This window comes from Mytilus californianus, unplaced genomic scaffold, assembly GCF_021869535.1.
Source record: "Mytilus californianus isolate M0D057914Y unplaced genomic scaffold, xbMytCali1.0.p SCAF_18, whole genome shotgun sequence".
Lineage (NCBI taxonomy): Eukaryota > Metazoa > Mollusca > Bivalvia > Mytilida > Mytilidae > Mytilus > Mytilus californianus.
This window is the reverse complement of record NW_026262666.1, coordinates 5964261-5987146: the sequence shown is the minus strand read 5'-3', so window position 1 is coordinate 5987146 and position 22886 is coordinate 5964261. Positions and strand designations below refer to the sequence as shown.

At 31.4% G+C, this 22886-nt stretch overlaps 1 protein-coding gene across 1 annotated transcript in view; it reads right to left on the bottom strand.

Moving 5' to 3' along the window:
* The window catches only part of LOC127726614 (proto-oncogene tyrosine-protein kinase ROS-like), an 89653-nt gene extending 69744 nt beyond the window's left edge, over positions 1–19909 (bottom strand). The window contains exons 1-3 of the mRNA XM_052234032.1: positions 19707–19909; positions 12067–12148; positions 5223–5519 (exon numbers count right to left, since the gene is read on the bottom strand). Coding sequence (XP_052089992.1) covers positions 5223–5519; positions 12067–12148; positions 19707–19718 — 391 coding nt within the window. The 5' untranslated portion in view covers positions 19719–19909. The remainder of the gene's footprint in view (positions 1–5222; positions 5520–12066; positions 12149–19706) is intronic.
* Between the last annotated feature and the right edge of the window lie 2977 nt (positions 19910–22886).

Sequence of the window (22886 nt, the reverse complement as noted above, 5' to 3'; positions counted from 1 at the left end):
GCTAAATAATGAATTATAACCAAGTCTCCCATCCAAAAATTTCACTTCAACTCATATCTGTTTTCTAATCTTATGGCTCCGTGTTGAAGACCGTACTTTGACCTATAATGGTGTACTTTTATAAATTTTGACTTGGATGGAGAATTGTCTCAATGGCACTCATACCACATCTTCTTATATCTATATTATGCAGCCATTATGTTCTAAAGTGGGATTAAGAAACAATCAATCAATCAACCTACTTTCATTATTGACATCAACATGCAAATTAGTCGCACCATCCCTTTAGGAGCTGCATTGTGCACCAATCTTATTAACATGTATAAATAATTACAACACATGTATGTTTCATTAGAATCCGTAATTTTGTTTTGCTGACAACAAACAATATCATATTTTATTTCCGTATAAAATACAACAGCTATGACTGCACGTGACAATGACTAAATGTTAAAACAATGCTTTGAAAAACAAACAAAAAGCTTGATATTACTCTTTATTTCATATTTTAATTCTTAATTTAAGATTTCCTAGACTTTATTTAAAATAATTTTTTTGTGAGCTTAGTTTTTTGGTTTTTTTTCTTCTTCTTCTGTTTACAAAATTCTTTTGAACAATTGCCTGATACCAAAAACGGTTAGCACTTGAAAAAAAATTTTTTTTGCCCTCAATTTTAGACTTTACAAAGTCATTCTACTCTAGTTACCTTGAAACTCCTTTTTGTTACTAAAAATATATGATCGTTTTAAAGGATTTCCAGAAACCCTGCCTACAAACATTGCATGATATTGATATAAGACTTGATATAACAAAAAATAAAATAATTCTGTAAAACTTCAGATAGATAACGATTATGCAAACATTTGATTAATTACTCTAAATATTCAAAAGTAATTCAGTTCTGAGTAAATACCATTTTTTTACGATAATTTTCAAACTGTCTACTAATCCCTCAATTTACACTTGCCAAAAATCAACTCAACAATATTAATTGTTACAAATTTCAATTTACAACTCTGACAGTTGTTCAAATTGGTTTTTGGTATAAGTTATGGCTTATAACAAACTCTGATGATGTTTTACATGACATGTAATTCCATAAACAAATTAAAACATTAATTATTATTTTTACATGATTCGCGATGTAACTAACTGATTGTGTGTGTTTGTGATTGAAACTTTACGTTGAAACAGAGAATTGCATGATAATTCAAGAGAAAAATATATAAAAATGATACTTTAAGGATGTTCACTACACTTGTTTTTGACTCGTTGTCAGATATTTGGAATCCTCTAGTTTTATCCATGTAGTGCCAATAAAATATTTTGCCCGAAAACCTCTACTTTTCTTTTTATTACATATTGTTTAAAAAGTTATTTTTGAAAATATCATAGAATCCTAGTTTTTGAAAGGAATAATGTGCCAATGTTTAATGTACGAAAAATCTAAAGAGAATCAGTTCCCGCCAAATTTTCAATTGCTTATATCTCAAAAACAAGGCTACTGACGCCTAATTTTTCTGCATTTTAAGTTTCATTTTTATATACTATCAATTTATAATTGCCGCCTTTTAAAAAGCTTGTTATTTTGAAACAGAGTAGCAAACATCCTTAAGCTTTAATAATTGAGTCTTTCATGGAATACATGAGTTTGCCTGTGGTCCTTAAATAATATCAGCACAAAATTCCATGTTTTCAGCAGATAGCAAATTAAAATAGCAGTGCACAACTTTATATCCTATTGAAGAATTGGCGCCATTTTCATTAAATTCTGCTAAGCCATTTTCAAGGAGTAGAGGATGAGAAAACTAAGTCCATGTTTTGGTATAGGAAACCCCAGAGATCACACAGATCAAAATTTAAAATAGCAGGTGCACTTCTTCATGTCCTGCAGAAGAATATGCAAGTTTGCTTGAAATGTATCTAGCCATTTTCAAGGAGTTGCAGATTAACGAAGTATAAAATGCTTGAATTTAAAAAAAAAAGAAGAATATTTGTCCAAAGGACAACGCAGGCCTCACTCACACTATCACATTTGAATGTTCAGTGAACCATGAATAACTGGATCGAAATCCTTATTTGTCATATCATTTGATAATGAGCGTATGTACCAAGTTTCAAGTTGATGTAACCACAAAGTACCATAACCCCAAATTTTAACCTAATACAGGATTGACAGACTAACAGACAGACAGACAGACATAGAGACGGATAAACATAATGCCCCTCTACTAGAGTAGTTGGGAATAAAAATATGTTCCAACTGACCCTACTCTCTCATTTTTTTGTGCCTACCTGCCCTAGTTCATTCCAATTTTTTTATATACCAACAGCAGAACTTTTAAAGCAGGAATTTGTCTCATAAATACATATTTTTTTCAAAAATCTTTAAATGCCTAAAAGAGTAACCTCCCTTTTAATTAACGAAACATTCAGATGATTCTGTCAATTTGTTAAAATCAATAAATCAGTGCATCCAAGAATTTATCTTAAATTTTCTACTTAAAGCAGACAATTTAAAGTGTAATTGTTTCTGAAACTGTTTCTTTGTAATTTTAAGTAAGAGCTTATTATGTAACATGGTATTATTGTTTAAAGCTTATCAGAAACAAACGTCCCTTACATAATACACAAGGGAGAAAGGAAATCTGTTAATAGCTTCGTGACTTAGGGAGTATTTGTTTAAATAATATTTTTACTATTTAATTTTTATATTTTTTCATGAATTAATCATAACAATTCCATTAAACAATTCCATATCTTAATAAAATTTGAGCGACTAAAAAGCAAATAGATATCTTATAGTAAAATCAGGAGATGTAGTTAAAATTTAAGTCTATGTACATGGATGTGCTCTCATTTAACAATGCTCTGCAACCTTCTGTTGACCTTTCTGCTCCCTTTGATATTATGTACTCCCTTTACTTGGCTTTATACTCCAATAAAGAAAATGGGACCACAGTGGCTGAGGGGTAGTAGTTCATCTACAGTTTGTCAACATTTAGTTGTGAGTTTTAACACAGCTTGTGGCAGGTTTGTTTGACTAGGATTGCCTGTTTTCCTGCCACAGGTGGGAGGTTCTTTCAACAGCTTGTGGCAGGTGTGTTTGACTGGGATTGCCTGTTTTCCTGCCACAGGTGGGAGGTTCTTTCAACAGCTTGTGGCAGGTGTGTTTGACTAGGATTGCTTGTTTTCCTGCCACAGGTGGGAGGTTCTTTCAACAGCTTGTGGCAGGTGTGTTTAACTAGGATTGCCTGTTTTCCTGCCACAGGTGGGAGGTTCTTTCAAGGTACTCTGGCTTCCTCCTCCCATAAAAATTAGCCATCATGATAGAAGCCAGGAGTGCTGAAAGTTGTAATAAACACCAACAATCAATCAATTAAGAAATGGATTATAAAGTCCTTATCACGTAACTTCCCATCCATTAGTTGTCTAATTTCTATACCAGGTCACAAACCCAAGGGGAGACAATTTCTACAAGGCGGTATGATCAGGTTACTATTCGGTAATAGCAAAATTCTAATCAGTGCAATACTTCAGTCAAAGTTTTTAGTAAAAACAAGCATTCTGTAAGTATTGCCTGGCAATACATAGTCCCCTACCGGTTGAAAATTAATTGTACTGGAACAAAATGCTAACATGATCTAAAACTTGTCATGGTGTAAACTATATAACAAATATCAAGTCAATATCTTCCAGCATGGTGAAAAAAAATGTGGAAAATTTATTATTTGAGTGAATTTTATAAGTCCAAGGACCATAACTCTGCATAAAATCATCAGACCAGAACAAAATTCCAACTTGATCTGTAACTTATCATGATTAAACTATATACCAAATTTCAAATCAATATCTTCAAGCATGAAGAAAAAAAGTGTGGAAAACTGATTTGCCGGACTGACAGACAAAATACCATATAAAATATGCAGTTTTTGCCCCCCCCCCCCTCCTCTTCCTCTATTATCAAAGCCTAAAACAAGCAAATGGTAAAAAAAAGTCACAGTTTTAGTAATTTCATCTACTAATGTTGACTTTACCCTCTTTCTCAGGTAACACCTGCCTCAAATTACTTGAGATTGTTAATAGAATCACTTAAATACCATAGATGTTGGCAAATGAGCATTCTCTATGATAATTAGTGTCATTAAGTTTTATAGAGTACATAGATAGGTAGTATGTTCTATACTAATATTAGTATGTACTAGTTGTTCTACTCTTTGGTATTCTAAGATCTGTGTTTGTTACGCGTCAACAAAAAAACATAAGAATTCTTTTGCAGAGTGCTAAATGTTGACGTAAAGCAGTATAATGAGTACAACAGCAATCATTCCACTCTTAACCAATTTTCTTGCAGATGATCAATGCCAAGCAGATTATTGCTCTTTGGAAAAATTGGTGCTTTTAATATAAAACTCGCTCAAGTGGAACTGTAAAGTTAAGCTACACTGATTAAGCTGTTTTGATTTAAGCAGCTAGCAATCTTTTTAAAAAGCTTCTGTAACAGTTTCAATAAGGTTTACCATTACAAAAAACAATTGATTTAACAAAGAAGCATTTTCTACGGTTTCCAATCAAATACATTTGTTACTTTTTCTTTATCAGGGGTTCAAATTAGTGTAGGTCTGAGGCCCGTAACCTGTCTTTTCTAAGAGGGGACTTTTCATTATTGAATTACAAAAGTCAAGGACCTACCATTCTTTACACTGATGTTTTATATAGGACCATTGAAATTCCTATGGAGGACATTTCACTGAAAATTTCAAATGGTCCTAGACCTTTCATTATTTAAAGTAAATTTGAACCTCTGTTTATTCTATCTATAACTGCTATTTCCAATATTCTCTAAAAAAAAAAAAGAAATCAGAGTACTTTTCCTCCTTTTAAAAAATCATAATTAATGTAACAAGGAGCCACCTTATCCATTTCTCAGGACCAATTCATGTTCAAGACAGACAAAAATTCAGAGGCCACTTGGTCAAATTTGGTAAAATTATGATTGGACCATTTAAAATTTCTGAATTAAAATCAAATGCTAAATAAATACTTTTTTATCATTTTGGCAAAGCTTTATAAATTTTCTTATTACCAAAAGCCTAGATATAAACTGAGAATTTTATAAAATACATACAATTCTAAAAGTATAGTTTGTAAAATAAATAGTTTTCAGGTCTCGGCTTAAAGAAACCATGACAACAGATAGTTTCCAATCACAAACTACTTACAGTTACTTGAACTTGGTGTTGTCATATTTGCTCTGTCTGTTTGTCCTTCACCATCTTGATTTCTTGCAGTCATGGCAACAATATACTCCTGAGATGATTTTAACTGACGAAAGGTCCAGGATGTAACATCGGGAGGAACTTCCACACTAGTGTCATGGACATCGTTGTTGTTGATGGGTTTCAGGTATAATCGGTAACTGAGTAGATGCCCATTGGTATACACTGGTGGTTTCCATGACAACGATATAACAGAGCATGTTGGTGCAGAAATTTCTGTGATTATTGGAGCAGACGGTGCTGAAAAAAACAGATGACAAATGAAAAACCCCATCACTCCATAAATTTCTTCAATATATCAGGGTGGGGATGGGGTAACACACATGACGATTGATGGAAACATTTTTGTTAAAATAACTTTAGCAATATTATAAAAATTTTTGCTCCAGTTGATACTAACAGTTGCTCAAAAATTGAATGTGATAAATTGTTATAATATTATAAAATCATAAAACTATAAAAATATATAATTACATTATTATATTTTGGGGCAAATTTGACACTTGCAATAGCCAAAAGAGGGTGTTTGATCAATTCAGCTAGAAGATAAAGGTCATTCATACCCATATACTGGCGTTGTCAGTTGAAATATAAAAAAAATCTAGTTAAAAACATGCAAAAGCTGCACTTATAAAAAATTCCCAATTTGTGGGTTAATTTTCCACTAAACAAAAAAATTCAAATTAAATTGCTTTGGCCTAGTGATAAGGTTAACTAACTATAGACCTCCATTTAAGTACCTTAATCTTATAAAAATTCATTTAATGCATTTATTCTATCTTAAATAAAAAATGTTTAAATTTGAAGATAACAGCACATCTAAATCATTTAAAATTCTGTAAATTAAAGGAAGCACTAAGGCTTGAGGTTTATTAGACAATTTACTTAATTTCTACTTAAATCAACAATTCTAGGAAGTTCTGCACTCATTGTACAAATAGACTTCATGGATATTAACCTAATTGACAGAAAACATTCTGATTGTTCATTTTAAATATTTCAAGTTGTTTGTTTACAAAATTTGCATCAAAGGGTTTTAGTAATTATAGTCTCGCCAAAACATGTCCAAACAGCATGTGGAAATGAAAAATTTGAAATTTAAGTTATTTTAGTTGTGCCCATTATATTTCATACTTTTCAAGAAACTCATATTCAAATGCACTATTATGTATAAGTGCTTGTGAGGATCAGGAAAAATCTTAAATTGAAGTAATTCATGTGCAGTCTTATGCTTGAAATTTGAAAATAATTGTGATTTCCAACAAATGCTTTAATGTAAATGCAGTCTTATCAATATCTAGGTTAGGCATGTAGCTTTACTGAAAAGTAAAATAGCAAAAATACCAAACTACAAGGAAAATTCAAAACGGAAAGTCCCTTATCAAATGGCAAAATCATCAGCTCAAACACATCAAACAACTGTCATATTTTTGACTGGGTACAGTAATTTCCTTATGTAGAAAATGGTGGATTAAACCTGGTTTTAATGCTAGCTCTTCCTTGTTTGAGAGTCACATAGAATTCTGAGTATGTGCAAATTATTTACAATGACTATACTTGACTGTTTTGTGTTTGAATGTCAAACTATTTTAAAACATTAAACATTAATTCCCCTAAAAAAAAAATTTAAAAGTCAAACCATATTGAAGAATACTTAAAAAAGAAATGACGTCTGAACTAAACCATATTCTCAGAAGTCTGCGAGAAAACTCAATAAAGAAATGACATCTGACTTAAACCATATTCTCAGAAGTCTGCGAAAAAACTCAAAAAAAGAAATGACATCTGACTTAAACCATATTCTCAGAAGTCTGCGAAAAAACTCAAAAAGAAATGACATCTGACTAATAAACCATATTCTCAGAAATTTGCAAAAAAACTCAAAAAAGAAATGACGTCTGACTTAAACCATATTCTCAGAAGTCTGCATGATTTAAGAATTATCAATGTAATTTGCTATGAAATTTGAGCAAATATTTCCCAAGAGGCAGTGCTTGCTTATAATCAGAGAATCAACGTGCGAGTTATATTTTATTGCTGCTACTCCATAATCTTATTAATTGAAAATTATATAATAATTAAGATTTTAACCCAAGCTGATTTCTTATATCAACAATGTCTGTCAAATGTTAAGTGTCATACATAGCCTCTTAGTGATATTAAAGGAGCAGGCACAGACACAAATATCCCTCGTCAATTAAAATTCATCTTCAAAATGCAAATTAATCCAAAGCAGTATGAAACTGGTACGGAATATCACGTCAAACATGACATCAATCTAATGGATTGATTGAAGCAAATTCAAGTGCAATTAAAGATAGAAACTCTTTATGTCAGATTTTATTGACTTAAGCAACAACGAATTTCATACAGGATGTTACCAAAAGTTGATGCGCAAGAATATATCATATTGCACTTGTGCAAATAGAGCTTTGAATATAAAGTGACGTCATCAGTGACCATTGGCCTCAGTGAATATCAGTTTTCCAAAAGTCAATAAAACCAATTATTCCATATTGATAGAACTTTAGTAGGTTTTTCTTTATGAATAGGATTTTGAAAAAATTAGCATATATATTCATCTGCGGAAAAAGTATATTCACCGTGCAAAACGTCGCATGCTTTTACGTGTATAATAACAATACAATGTTTGACGTTTAGTTGGTTTTGGTAAATAACTGTTATTTTATACATATTTTTCTCGCTCGGAACATGGAATAAAACAATTACTGTCTTTTTTTTTGGTAAATATGTGGTTTAATTGACTTTTGAAAAAACCTAGTGACATTCACTTCGGCCGTTGGCCTCAGTGAATATCAGTTTTTCAAAAGTCAATAAAACCACACATTTACCTCATCAAAAGACAGTAATTGTATAATATCATCCCTGGTATAATATATATATTGCACCCCGGTGCTAATGCAATATAAAAATCTATATTCAGGACAATATTCATGCAATAACCCTATAATACTGTGTGTCCTATTTAGACCATGTTATTCTCTTGTTTTTATGTCTTAAGATTAAAAAAAATTTAGAAATAAAAACACACAAATATGAATGATAACATATAAAACAAGCATTCTGAGAGTATTGCATGGCAATACATAGTCCCCTACCTGTTAAAACTTAATTGTACTGGAACAAAATGCTAACTTGATCTATAACTTGTCATGGCGTAAACTATATAACAAATATCAAGTCAATATCTTCAAGCATGATGAAAAAATTTGTGTAAAACTGATTTGATTATTTAAGTGAATTTTCCAAGGACCATAACTCTGCACAACATCATTAGACCAGTACAAAATTCCAACTTGATTTGTAATTTGTCATGATAAAACTATATACCAATTATTAAATCAATATCTTCAAGCATGAGTGAAAAAAAAAGGTGCAGAAAACTGATTAACTGAATGAATTATCTAAGTCCAAGGACCATAACTCTGCACAAAATCATCAGAACGGAAATAAATTTGAACTTGATCTGTAACTTGTCATGATGAAACAATACACCAAATATCAAATAAATATCTTCAAGCACGAAGAAAAAGTGTGGAAAACTGATTTGCCGGACAGACAGACAGACAGACAGACAGACAGACAGACAGACACAGACAGACAGACAGACAGACAGACAGACAGACAGACAGACAGACAGACAGACAGACAGACAGACAGACAGACAGACAGACAGACAGACAGACAGACAGACAGACAGACAGACAGACAGACAGACAAATAAACAGAGAACTTGCATTTATAATTGCAATTATTGAACAATAGACGAAAATGGGAGATTAATCATAGTAAACAATATGAATATCAGTTAATTTGACACAAATATTAAAGTCAACTTTGTTTCCTCCTGGCTAAGTAACAAAGCAACAGTAATTTTTAAAAACTATTCAATACAGACAAAACTTTATCAATGCACATGTGAAAATGTTAATAAGCAATTCTGTCAATTTTTACTCATCTTGCTGTTTGCAGTTCTCTCTTTCTTTTAAAGTTTTCAGGACAATTGCATACAATGCAAAAATTGATAAAATCTATTTAAGATGTAAAAGTTTTGTTCAATTCTCATGTAAAAGTGAAAGATTTTGCCTTGAAATTTTTTGTTTCTTCCAGACACAGACAGACTGACTGTGCTAGGACAAAAACAAAATGTCTCCTCACTAAATTATATGTTAGGGAGCCATCAAGTAGTTTCAAAAAATTATAAAATTGAAAAATAAAACATTATTTGTTTGACAACTTGTTTTCAACAAGCACTTTATTAATTCAGCTACTATTTTCACAAAAAAAATTTAAATCTGAAATGTTCATGACTTAAAAGTATTTTTACTCTTAAGATTTTTTTTTAAAAGAGTCACAGGCTGTTTTCAGTACAATTATGTTCCTAATTGAAAGAAAGTTAAGCAAGAATATAGCACTACAGTACAATTCACCTTATTTTAACTCAAGTGCTGTTTCTTATTGTATGTTGCTATAATATATCATTTTTATCACAGACATGTTGCTGTTTCTGGGTTTTTATAACAAAAATACTGATCTCCACTGTATATCCAAAACTAGAAGTCTATAAAAACTGACAAAACCAAACACTTGACTATGCATCATCCAATGGAATGTCTGGAAACAAGTGTCATATATCTGAAGATGAAAATGGGGGGTTTAGCCAGGTTTTACAGATAGATAAATCTCTATTTTGTATGACAATTGACTATATTTCGGTTATATTGACAAAAATAGTTTGAGCAACTCAAACAGACAATAAATGGGATCTAGCTGCCAAAATTGTGTAAACATACATTGCTCATTGTTGAAAGCCATATGGTGACTTATAGTTGTTAATTTCTGTGTCATTTGGTCTCTTGTGGAGAGTTGTCTCATTGGCAATCATACCACATCTTCTTATTGGCAATCATACCACATCTTCTTATTGGCAATCATGCCACATCTTCTTATTTCTATATCATAAGTATTTACCATAACTAAATTCAATACTAACAAGAATATGTCCATAGTACATGGATGCCCCACTCGCACTATCATTTTCTATGTTCAGTGGACCGTGAAATTGGGGTCAAAACTCTAATTTGGCATTAAAATTAGAAAGATCATATCATAGGGAACATATGTACCAAGTTTCAAGTTGATTGGACTTCAACTTCATTAAAAACTACCTTGACCGAAAACTTTAACCTGAAGCAGGACAGACGGATGAACAGACGGACGGACAGAAGGACGAACAGGATACAAAGGAGAGAAGAAAGATACCAAAGGGATATTCAAACTCACAAGTCGAAAATAAGCTGACAATGATGACGGAAAGGTATTGTATACAAAGCTTCCAAACAAAATATTCGGAAAGCATGTGAATCTATTCAGGAAATTTATCATTAACTAAAATTAAATTACAAAAATATTGATAAATCGTACAAAAGGAAGGTGAGACAACGAGTAGAGCAAATGAACTCTTAACAATTTTGAAGAAATGAGAAATAAGTTAAGAGTTCAGAGACCCCTACTATAATATTAGATATCCTGAACATTTGAGGTTATTCACATGCTACTCCACTAACACAAATGTCTAGGCATATGGGTATATATATATACCAATATTTTGATAAAAAAATTCAGTCCCTAAACAAATATTTGTGGTTTCCAAATGACTAACGTAAAAAAAAAATTATTAAGAGAATACAAAATTATGTCTTAGCACTAAGATGCACTATAGACCATTCTCCAGGGTAAAAAAGACGGTCACATAATTCTACCAATTTAAATATTACCGTACAGTTGGTGACAAAAAATGATTAACAGTTGTTCCACATTATCACAATATTTACATATATATTCACTTGTGAATTGTTGTTTTCCCTATTTCTTGATTTATCTGTCTTCATTCAATGATCAAATAATAATAGTGCAAGTTGCCACTTGAAAATATTGGAATTATCATATACAAAAAGATAAACATGCAATGATTAGTATTCTTTATAGAGTTTTGATGGTTCTTCAAAAAAGAGGGAATTTCAGTGCTACAATCTCATTGAACTGAGCCGCGAGTTTGAAAGGCCATTGATAATCTGTGTATCTTTATTTTTTCCTAGGCAACATCAATGATGCAGGATTATGACGTCATACATTCTCTCTCTACTCAATTAAGAAAACTTTAATTAATCACTCGAGTAGCATGTGAGAAAGAAATTATTATACAGAAAGATCAAAGGAAAATTTAAGAAAATAGCTGTCTATATGCAATAACTGTATAATTAGAAATAAATATGGAAAAGAAAAGGAGATGGGTAATATATGTCCATAAGACAGTAAACTGACAATGCAAAAAAAATAAAACTCCAGAGGTCAACATGCAGCTGTTTGTTTATCAAATCAAGATTGATTGATTAGTGGGTTTAAAAATGGTGCCACATTAAGAACTACATATTGCCCTTATCATGTCAACTATAATCTATTTAGAAACTGAGACTTCATCTTGAATGTGAATATTTTTAAGGGTTTTGATGATTTCAGATTTTTTATACAGCCCTGCTATTGAAGCTTAATTCCTCAACAACCACTCCAATTACCCCCTCCTCCACACTAACACACTTAATGAGGTAGTATTGTAATGATTTCAAATTTTGGTATACGCAGCTCTTCTATTGCACTAAAGAAGATTTATCAATATTCACGGGATACCAAATCTCATGGATTTTGAATACAGTATATGGTATTGACTTGCTCCAATAAATTGACCAAACCCGGCCCCGTCACTTACCTCCATGTGGTAAAGTTGTTATTATTTCCGATTCTTTGGTGTACAGGACTTCTGTTGTGGTAATCACCAATGAAATACGGAACTGAAAATATACAAACATTATATTTTGAAATTATTAAACAAAAAAGATGACATACTTAGTGTTTTAAATTTGTTGGGTTGTCTCATTTACATAGGTATGTTTTTATTGTTATTTATTCCTATACCAATGGGTACATGTATTACTAACAGTATAAAAATAAGGAGATGAAGTATGCATTTTATAAAAATGCTAATCAAAGAATGGGATCAACTGTGTCTCCTTCAGAGTTCAAAATTAATGCCAACATAAAAATGGCTTTATATGGACTAAAATTTGCCTGAAAGCCTGTTAAATTTGTGAAAATTGAGAACATAGGGAGCAAATTATACTAAATTAACACTTTAGGCCTCTTGGACTTCTATTGTGATCACATAGAAAAGAAAAGTGTTTATGTCTAAAGTCCCTATGGGCTGGATGTTAAACACTAATCCATCCATCCATATAAGGTTATAGATATATAATATAGCCTCAGGCCTCAAATCAACAATTAATACAATTTTAACATTTTCATATTTGGCAGAACAGTTTGAAGCTGAAATACAACTTGGGACCTCTTGTTTATTACTGGAAACCATAATCTCCTTATTTATAAATAACATTTTTATTTTAAGCTGAACAATTCGAAATTTGAAAAACAACCTAATGCCTCTTGTTTACAGCTAAAAAACACCACAATCTGCCTATCAAACATATATAGATAACATTTATCACCCTGCCAAGGGGATAGTGTTGACTGATGCCCCTCTCCAGTGCTATTATCAATTTTTATCAACAACAGCAGAGGATTAAATTTCGACAGACAAAGAAATCACCTAATTATATAATTAAGTTTTGGTTACATAATATCCTGTGCTATGATATAATGCATGCTGTAAATTTAAAGTTCATTCATAAAATATATGATGTTTAGACAAATCAACATGGCACAAAAATGTAAGTGTAGCACGTTCTGACAGCAAAAAATAAATTCCACAAGAGGTACAGACAGTCCACTGGTTTTTCCAGTCGGTAATCAGAGATGATAAAGTTACAGCGTAATCTATCTATTTATTTTATTATTCTGTTGAAAAAAGAATCCACTAGATTTGTTTTAATGCTGAAATTAAAACCATGCCAATTATCTAAAACTCAGAAACTCCATAATTATACTGTTACAAAATTATAAAGAAAAAACAATTTACCAGCTGATCAGACCATTCAACTAAGGATTTTCAAAGCAGATTTGTTTATGTAAATACATCAAAAAATGGATGTTGTTTCTGCTGCTGCCTACCTGTGTCTTATCTGCAAATTGTTCTGTACTTCTAAAGTTTGAACCAATTACAGCTAAACAAACAGTTTAAATTATCAGACCATAATATGGCAAAATCTTCATTAGTATTTTCTCATTTTCCTCTTTATTTATCATTCTGAACATGCATGAAATATTTGCCACTGGGAAAACATACTATAATCAATCAATTCTTTATTCATTCATGCAAAGTCATTTTTTAAAGAACAAAGAAATAAAGTTTATGTTTTTCCAATTATTCCACATATAAGAATGAGACGTATATCTCCTCTGATTACCAAAAGGGATAAAACGGACCACAAATTTCCATTAAGAAATTCTAAGCTCATCTGGGAACCCAATTCTCAAATAAAAGTTCATTGTTTTAACTATTTTATAATATTTATGAATTGAATATCAAAGAGAGTTGAAGATACCAAAGGGATAGTCAAACTGATAAGTCAAAGACAACCCGACAACACCATATATGGCAAATACGAAAAACAACCAAAAGACAAACAATATTATACAAAACACAACTTAGAAAACTAAAGACCAAGCAACACGAATTCCACGAAAAAAAATGGTGCTGATTGTAGGTGCTTTGGAAGGATCAAGCAGATCCTGCTCCACATGTGGCATTAAGGTCGTACATAACACTACAGGGAGATAACTCTGAAAAATCAGCTGAACGTTTTAATCAAGTGCTATAGTTCAGGAAATATCAAGCTTCTCAATGATCAAAATTAGTAATTGTCAAACTGCTATATATCCAATGAAATTTTTCAGATAAAGTGTGTGGTTTTTTGAAATTTTTTATATTTTTGACAAAGGGTCAAAGTAAATATTTTGTCAAAATTTTATGAAAATTAATCGAGCAAAATTCATTTTAGTCAAGGTGTTTGGTACCACCTGAACTATTTGAACTTGATAATTGGAATTTATTTTGATTGTCCATGATATGTTATAAGTACCAAATGAAATAAATATAAGCATCTACTTTTTCATACTTCTGTACTCAATTTAGTCCATTTCAAATGAAGAACAAGAATGTGTCCATAGTACAAGGATGCCCCACTCGCACTATCATTTTCTATGTTCAGTGGACCGTGAAATTGGGGTCAAAACTCTAATTTGGCATTAAAATTAGAAAGATCATATCATAGAAAACATGTGTACTAAGTTTCAAGTTGATCGGACTTCAACTTCATCAAAAACTATCTTGACCAAAAACTTAAACCTGAAGCGGGACAGATGAATGGACGGACGAACGGACGGACGAACGGACGAATGAACTGACGCACAGACCAAAAAACATAATGCCCCTAGGTGGGGCATAAAAAATTATTACATATTTTCCATATTGGCAATTTTGTATCAGAGCTTTTCAAAAAGTAAACCAGCTATAATTAAAAATTAAGGTGCACTCATTAACACAACAATGATAACAATTTCTGAATAAAACACAAAATTTAATTCAAAATATGAATTACAAGTATAATAAAATGCTTCGCTGGGCGCAGCTTGATACGACCGCAGAGGTCGAACCCTGAACAGTTGGGGCAAGTATGGACACAACATTCAAGCTTGATACAGCTCTGAATTTGGATTGTGATTAAATATTTGACACAGCATAGGTTTCTGACACAGAAAGAATGTGGTCTAAGAACTTCATTTTTTTTAATTTACCTATTATGGTCCAATGTCCAAAATCAAAATACATGGTTAGATTCAGCATATCAAAGAACCCCATATATTCAATTTTTGTTGAAATCAAACAAAGTTTAATTTTGGACCCCAACTTGGACAAACTTGAAAACTGGTCCCATAATCAAAAATCTAAACACATGTTTAGATTCAGCATATCAAAGTACCCGAAGAATTCAATTTTTGTTAAAATCAAACTAAGTTTAATTTTGGACCCTTTGGACCTTAATGTAGACAAATTTAAAAAACGGGACCCAAAATTAAAAATCTAAAAACACGGTTAGATTTGGCATATCAAAGAACCCCAATTATTCAATTTTTGATGAAATCAAACAAAGTTTAATTTTGGACCCTTTTGACCTCAATATGAACCAATTTGATAGCGGGCCCACTAATAAAAAATCTAAATACATGGTAAGATTCAGCATATCAAAGAACCCCATATATTCAATTTTTGTTGAAATCAAACAAAGTTTAATTTTGGACCCCAATTTGGACCAACTTGAAAACTGGGCCAAAAATCTAAAATCTAAATACATGTTTAGATTCAGCATATCAAAGAACCCCATATATTCAATTTTTGTTGAAATCAAACAAAGTTTAATTTTGGACCCCAACTTGGACCAACTTGAAAACTGGTCCCATAATTTAAAATCTAAACACATGTTTAGATTCAGCATATCAAAGAACCCCAAAAATTCAATTTTTGTTAAAATCAAACTAAGTTTAATTTTGGACCCTTTGGACCTTAATGTAGACCAATTTAAAAAACAGGACCCAAAATTAAAAATCTAAATACACAGTTAGATTTGGCATATCAAAGAACCCCAATAATTCAATTTTTTATGAAATCAAACAAAGATTAATTTTGGACCCTTTTGACCTCAATATGAACCAATTTGATAGCAGGCCCACAAATAAAAAATCTAAATACATGGTAAGATTCAGCATATCAAAGAACCCCATATATTCAATTTTTGTTGAAATCAAACAAAGTTTAATTTTGGACCCCAATTTGGACCAACTTGAAAACTGGGCCAAAAATCTAAAATCTAAATACATGTTTAGATTTTGCATATCAAATAACCCCATATATTCAATTTTTGTTGAAATCAAACAAAGTTTAATTTTGGACCCCAACTTGGACCAACTTGAAAACTGGGCCCATAATCAAAAATCTAAACACATGTTTAGATTCAGCATATCAAAGAACCCCAAGAATTCAATTTTTGTTAAAATCAAATTAAGTTTAATTTTGGACCCTTTGGACCTTAATGTAGACCAATTTAAAAAACGGGACCCCAAATTAAAAATCTAAATATAAGGTTAGGTTCGGCATATCAAAGAACCCCAATAATTCAATTTTTGATGAAATCAAACAAAGTTAAATTTTGGACCCTTTGGACCTCAATGTGGACCAATTTAAAAACGGGGCCCAAAATCCAAAAACTTAATACACGGTTAGATTCAGCATATTAAAGAACCCCAAGAATTCAAGAATAAAACCCCATTGAAATTGATCAAGAAATAAGCAATTTATACGAAGTATCTTCTTTTGCACAACACTGTGCAATTGAATATTTCTTGCTATTGCGCAATACTGTACAATTGACAATTTCTTGCTATTGCGCAATATTGTGCTATTGGATATTTCTTGCTATTGCGCAATACTGTGCAATTGAAGATTTCTTGCTATTGCGCAATACTGTGCAATTGAAGATTTCTTGCTATTGTGCAATACTGTGCAATTGAAAATTTCTTGCTATTGCACAATACTTATTATATAATAATTTACACATCCTGTTTGGTGTGTATCTCCTACCATATCATTATTATTTGCTTTTAAATATAAATCAGAAATAATCAACTTAAAATGGAAAATTTTAAAAGAAAAAAAAAAGGAAAAAAAGAAAAAAAAAAAAAAAAAAAATCTCCCCCCCCAAATTTTTTGAACCCCCTTATGATTCATCACCCCCAAATTCAATCCCAGCCTTCCCTTTGTGGTATGGTACCTTGCAGTACAATTTCAGAGAGATCCATACACTTGAACACAAGTTATTGTCTGGAAACTAGAAAAATGCTTATTTTTGGCCCCCAATTCCTAAACGTTTCGGGCAATTACCCCCAAACTCAATTCCAGCTTTCCCTTTGTGATATGGAACCTTGTAGTACAATTTCAGAAATATCCAAACACTTACACACAAGTTATTGTCATGAAACTAGAAAAATGCTTGTTTTTTGCCCCTTTTTTGGCCCCTAATTCCTAAAATATTGAGGCAATTACCCCCAAAATCAATTACAGCCTTCCCTTTGTGATATGGAACCTTGTGGTACAATGTCAGAGAGATCTATACACTTACACACAAGTTATTGTCTGAAAATTACAAAAATGCTTATTTTTGGCCCCTTTTTGGCCCCTAATTCCTTAACTGTTGGTACCATAACCCCCAAAATCAATCCCAACCTTCCTTTCGTGGTATTGAACCTTATGGTGAAATTTCATGGAGATCCATTCACTTAAACTAAAGTTAGAGTGCGAAAACCAATGTGTCTTCGGACGACGCCAGACGACGCCGGACGACGACGACGACAACGACAACGACGACGACGACAACGACGACGACGCCAACGTCATACCAATATACGACCAAAAAATTTTTAATTTTTGCGGTCGTATAATAAAAAAAACCAAGCACTTAAAACATTAAAATTGGAAAATTGGCTAATATATTTATAAAGATGCTTTAGTTATGAAATAATTTCCAGAAATTCTTAGTAAAAGACATTCAATTAAAAGCTTTTGTCATTTCTGACAGACAAAATTGACACTTAATAACCTTATTAACCTCTTTAAACTGACAAATTATCCTAATATGTTGTCAACTTTCTTCTAATTAACTGTCCTTTATTGACCTTGTAGGATATCATTACATAAGCTGATATCAGATTGTACTTAAACTTATAATGACATTTCGTCAAAATTTCTACGATTTCTAAGAATTCAACTAAACAGTAGGAGTATTAAACGATAAAATTTGTACAAATATAAAAGTCTGAATAATCAAGATAGAAAATTACTACTCTAGGGTTACTTAAAAGACAATAACCTTCAAGGACTGAAAGTATTGTGGTAAGAAGCCATTTTTACATGACATTTTCCCCTAGGCAAAAAATAATATTAGAATTTTTGATGTTGCGGTGACCTACCCACCTAAAAAGCAGCCTACCTGAAAAATTTTATGACACAAATCATTTAAAATCTTTTTTAAAAGTTTTTTTGTGCTCTAATGTCGATTTCTGTTCTTGTAATTTATGTTGGTGGCCAAAAAAAAAATCCCTACCTACCTACCCAACTCTACAAGGCATGGGTAGGCAACATCAAACAAAGAATTTGTTCTTAGTTTCTAAATTAGTTTCTTTTAAATAAGTCAAATAAATGTTGGAATACATATTCTATTTTCTTATAACTTGAATTGTGCAGATTTCTTTTTAGTAAATTGCATGAATCACCTGTTGAATTTAATGAATTCTGGGTAAAAATTAATTCTAGGTAAAAATGAATTCTGGGTAAAACTTTGAAAAGTGGTGATTGGCTGACAATGCTCTATATAACAGCTATCAAACCAATTATCATTATTTCCCTTTTGAGACTCTATTTTGGACTATTATTGTCTTTTGGGATTGGGATTTAAGCTTCCATGGATTTAGGGAATCAATATTGACTGAGGTCGCAGACAGAGGTTAATATTGGTTACTTAAATTAGGACTATAAAAGCTTATTATGTCCAATATTGGCAAGACTGTAATTGTTTATCATATTATAAGAAAGTAAAAAGGATTCAATAATGACATGAAATCAACATGCAACCCTGTCTGTAGCACTGCTTGATTACAAAGTCATCTATACCATTAATATTACATATTTATAAACATTGTGTACCGGTAATAATATTTCAAACATTTTTTTTATTATATAGTGTCTCCTTCTTCTGCTTGGACTAATTAAGTACAATGTAGCAGACTACATTTCCAGGAAATAAACCCAAAAAGCCAGTCAGCATTTCCACTGATATAAAATATTCAACATTACAGAATCGAAGGTAGGGCCTTCAACAATTAGCAAAACTTCATATCATACAATTTTATGTCAATCGTTGTATACAACCAATAAATTACCCACAAACCAAACCATTTGATTCTAAAACATATCTTAACTGTCCTTAATTTCCTTTGATTAGGGGTTTTACTTTTTAATTTTGATTATTAGCTGCTGAAAATTTAGGATATCAAATCCCCCGACTAAAGTTAAAAGCAGCTGCCTTTCTAGCATATGGTGAATTCATTATTAATCATGGATAACTATTTTCGTGGATTTCATGGGTGTAGGTATTCTACGAATTTTAATGTTCAATGAAGTTCAAATTTTCTTTTGGCTTGTATGCAGACTTTGGAAAGACCACAAAATCGAATATCCACGAAATTACAATTTTCCTCAATCCATGAATACAAATGAATCCATAGTAATTGTCAATTTTCAAATTCAAATACTAGAAGAAATATATAGCTTCTATTAATTCTTACCGTATAATTCATAAATGGCTGTAGACCAGTAATTTTTAGATCTCCATTTGGTTGTGCTAAAGAGCCCCCATAAATTGACCAATCGCCATTGGTGTCTAATACACGACTCTGAATGTAATATGTCACATTATCATTGATTGGTCCACTCCAATGTAGAGTAAGGAATGAGTAACCTTTGGAACCATGTTTTAGTTCTGGAGCTGGAAGATGTCCTAAATATTCTGAAAATATAAAAAGAATATACAATGTAATTCAAAGATGTCAAAAACTAAGAAGTATTTTGAGGAGCAAAATTTTTTTTTTTTTTACAAAATACAAACTAGAGGCTCTAAGTCACTCACCTGTATCTTCAACAATGCCCACTTTTTTAGTAAAAATCATCATTAAAGGGGAATAACTTTATAAAGCGTTAGCTGATAATTTCAGTCATGTTGACATATTTGTAGATCTTATCCTGTTGATAATTATTTCTTTTTAAAGTTTCCTTTTATCTATTATAGTTTTAAAGATAACAAGCAAAGAATGCAAAAAAAATGTTAAATATCATTAAAGGGCAATAACTCCAATAACGAATCGACAGACAATTTCGGCCATTATGGCTTATTTGTGGATCTTCGTCTTGCTGATGATTTTTGCTATTTAAAGTTTCTGTCTATCTATTATAATTTTCAAAATAAAGACAAAAACATCAAAAAATGGTAAAATTCATCATTTAAGGGCAATAACTCCTAATAGAAGTCGTCTGACAGTTTTGACTGAAAGAACCGTAGGTAAAGCTCAACATTCTGAACATTTATGCCCTGTCAGATTTTCTCTATTTATAGTGGTTTTCTAAATAATAGACAAAACTTGCATTTTACCCCTATGTTCTATTTTTAGCCATGGCGGCCATATTCTCCTAACCTATAAGGTGCATTTTGGTGAAACTTTCACAGTCTTCAGAAGAAGATGGCATTAATTGTGCAACTCCTATTACCTTTATTAATCTTATAGAGTATCTTTTGGAAAAACACAATAAGTACCCTTCCAGAGCCCCTGAGATCACCTGGTTTTACTGTTGCTCAGTCTTAAGTTTTCTATTCTGTGTTTTGTAAACTGTTGCTCATCTTTTGGTCATGCTTTTAGCCATGTCAGTTTTTTTTTAGACTTATGGGTTTAAATATCTCTTTGGTATCTTTCTCCACTCTTTCATTAGAAACCACAAACTGGCATATGTTTTCAAATGAATGAGTCAGTGTATAAATAAGAGAGCTAATACTCAGTTTTCCGAAATTTTTATTGCAATTACAATGTATAAATATTATAAATGAACTATCAAATTTATTTTTAGATCTTTGCTTCCATTGAAATTGGATGCCATGAAATTTGAACAAGAAACAAAGCTGTAATAGTATTTACTCATAATTGGGCATCAAAGCCTAAGCTTGGATTCGATAAAACTAGCTTCTGATAATGATGACGTTTATTTTAAAACAAATAACTGATCATTAACTCAGATTTAAACTTGAATGGACACATTTGAAGATTAAGCGAAAAATCTCTTGATGATGGTGACATTTGGCTATCTATTGCTAATAGACATCTCTGTATGATTTTCAATTATCACATTTTAAAAGCTTTGAACATTAAAAATGCAACAGTTTTGCAGTAAATGACAGACAATCATAATGTCAAAACGAGATAACATACTCAAAACAAGAATATACTCGTTTTGAGAATATACTCAAAGCGAGATAATATACTCAAAATGAGATACATGTAATATACTCAAAACAAGATAATATACGCAAAACGAGATAATATACTCAAAACAAGATAATATACTCAAAAACAAGATAATATACTCAAAACAAGATAATATACTCAAAAACAAGATAATATACTCAAAACGAGATAATATACTCAAAACAAGATAATATACTCAAAACGAGATAATATACTTTTTTTTTTCTGTTAGATTTAGTCATTCATCTACTTAAAAACATTAAAATATTGCTTGATCAAAGTGTTAGATTTTCAATTTGGTAATAAATTGGAAGGCTAACACAAATTAAGTTGTGTTTTCTACCACCTTTCCTATCCTAAAATGTCATGCTTACCCCCAACCCATTTTATGGACATTTTTGGTTAAGCAACATTTTTTTGTTAGGCACCTCGATAAATTCTGGAACATTTCCCTATATAGTCTATATAAAATATTTTAAAATATAAAATTCTTTTACTTTTTACCTGCACTATTTTTTAATTATAAATATCTTTTGTGGCTGTACTTAGTCAGGTTATATGGTCTATGTGTTGTTCTTTATTGTTTTCCTCTGAAGAATGGTGTGTGGTGGTTGGTGTAAATTCTGTTATACTGTCTAATTTATTATTTTTTTTGGGGGGGAGGGGGAGTGGGGAATTCCAACTATTATTTATATGTATTTTTTTTTTTATTATTGTGTTGTTTGGTTATTGTTTTACAGTCAATTAAGGTGGTACATAACACTACAGGGAGATAATTCTGTAAAATCAGCTGAATGTTTTAATCACGTTCTATTGTTAAGGTAATATTAAGCTTCACTATGATCAAAATTAGTGATTGTCAAACTGCTATATATTCAATGAAAGTTTTTCGATAAAGTGTGTGGTTCAAGTTTTTTGAAAATTTTATATTCTGACAAAGGGTCAAAGTAAATATTTTGTCAAAATTTTAAAAAAATTAAACGAGCCAAATTAGTTTTAGTCAAGATGTTTGGTACCACCTTAAGTCTTTTATTCATAAATAATATCCATCATTATACAGCTTTTCAAACTTGTCAAATTTTCCATACTTATCACAAAAATTTAGATTGATTAGTTTTAGTGTTTAATTAAAACAACTTTCAGCACTCTTGGATATTTCATGGCAGCCAGTTTTTATTAATGGAGGAAGCTATTGGTTACAAGAGCGCAATTATTCGTAATGCATTTTCCATAGGGTACCAGTGGTGTTCCGTATTTTTTTTCTCGAAGACTACACAAACTAGGGAAAAACGGGTAGCAGTTCCTGTTACTAGAAATGCCAGTGTTGCAATTTACAACCAAAAATATACATGGTCATGCGGCAAAAATTGACTTAAAATGCAGTTGAAAAAGATTGTCTATTTTTTTCGCTTAAAGAAAAAGGCATATTTTTAATGGCCCCGACGTGCAGAAATG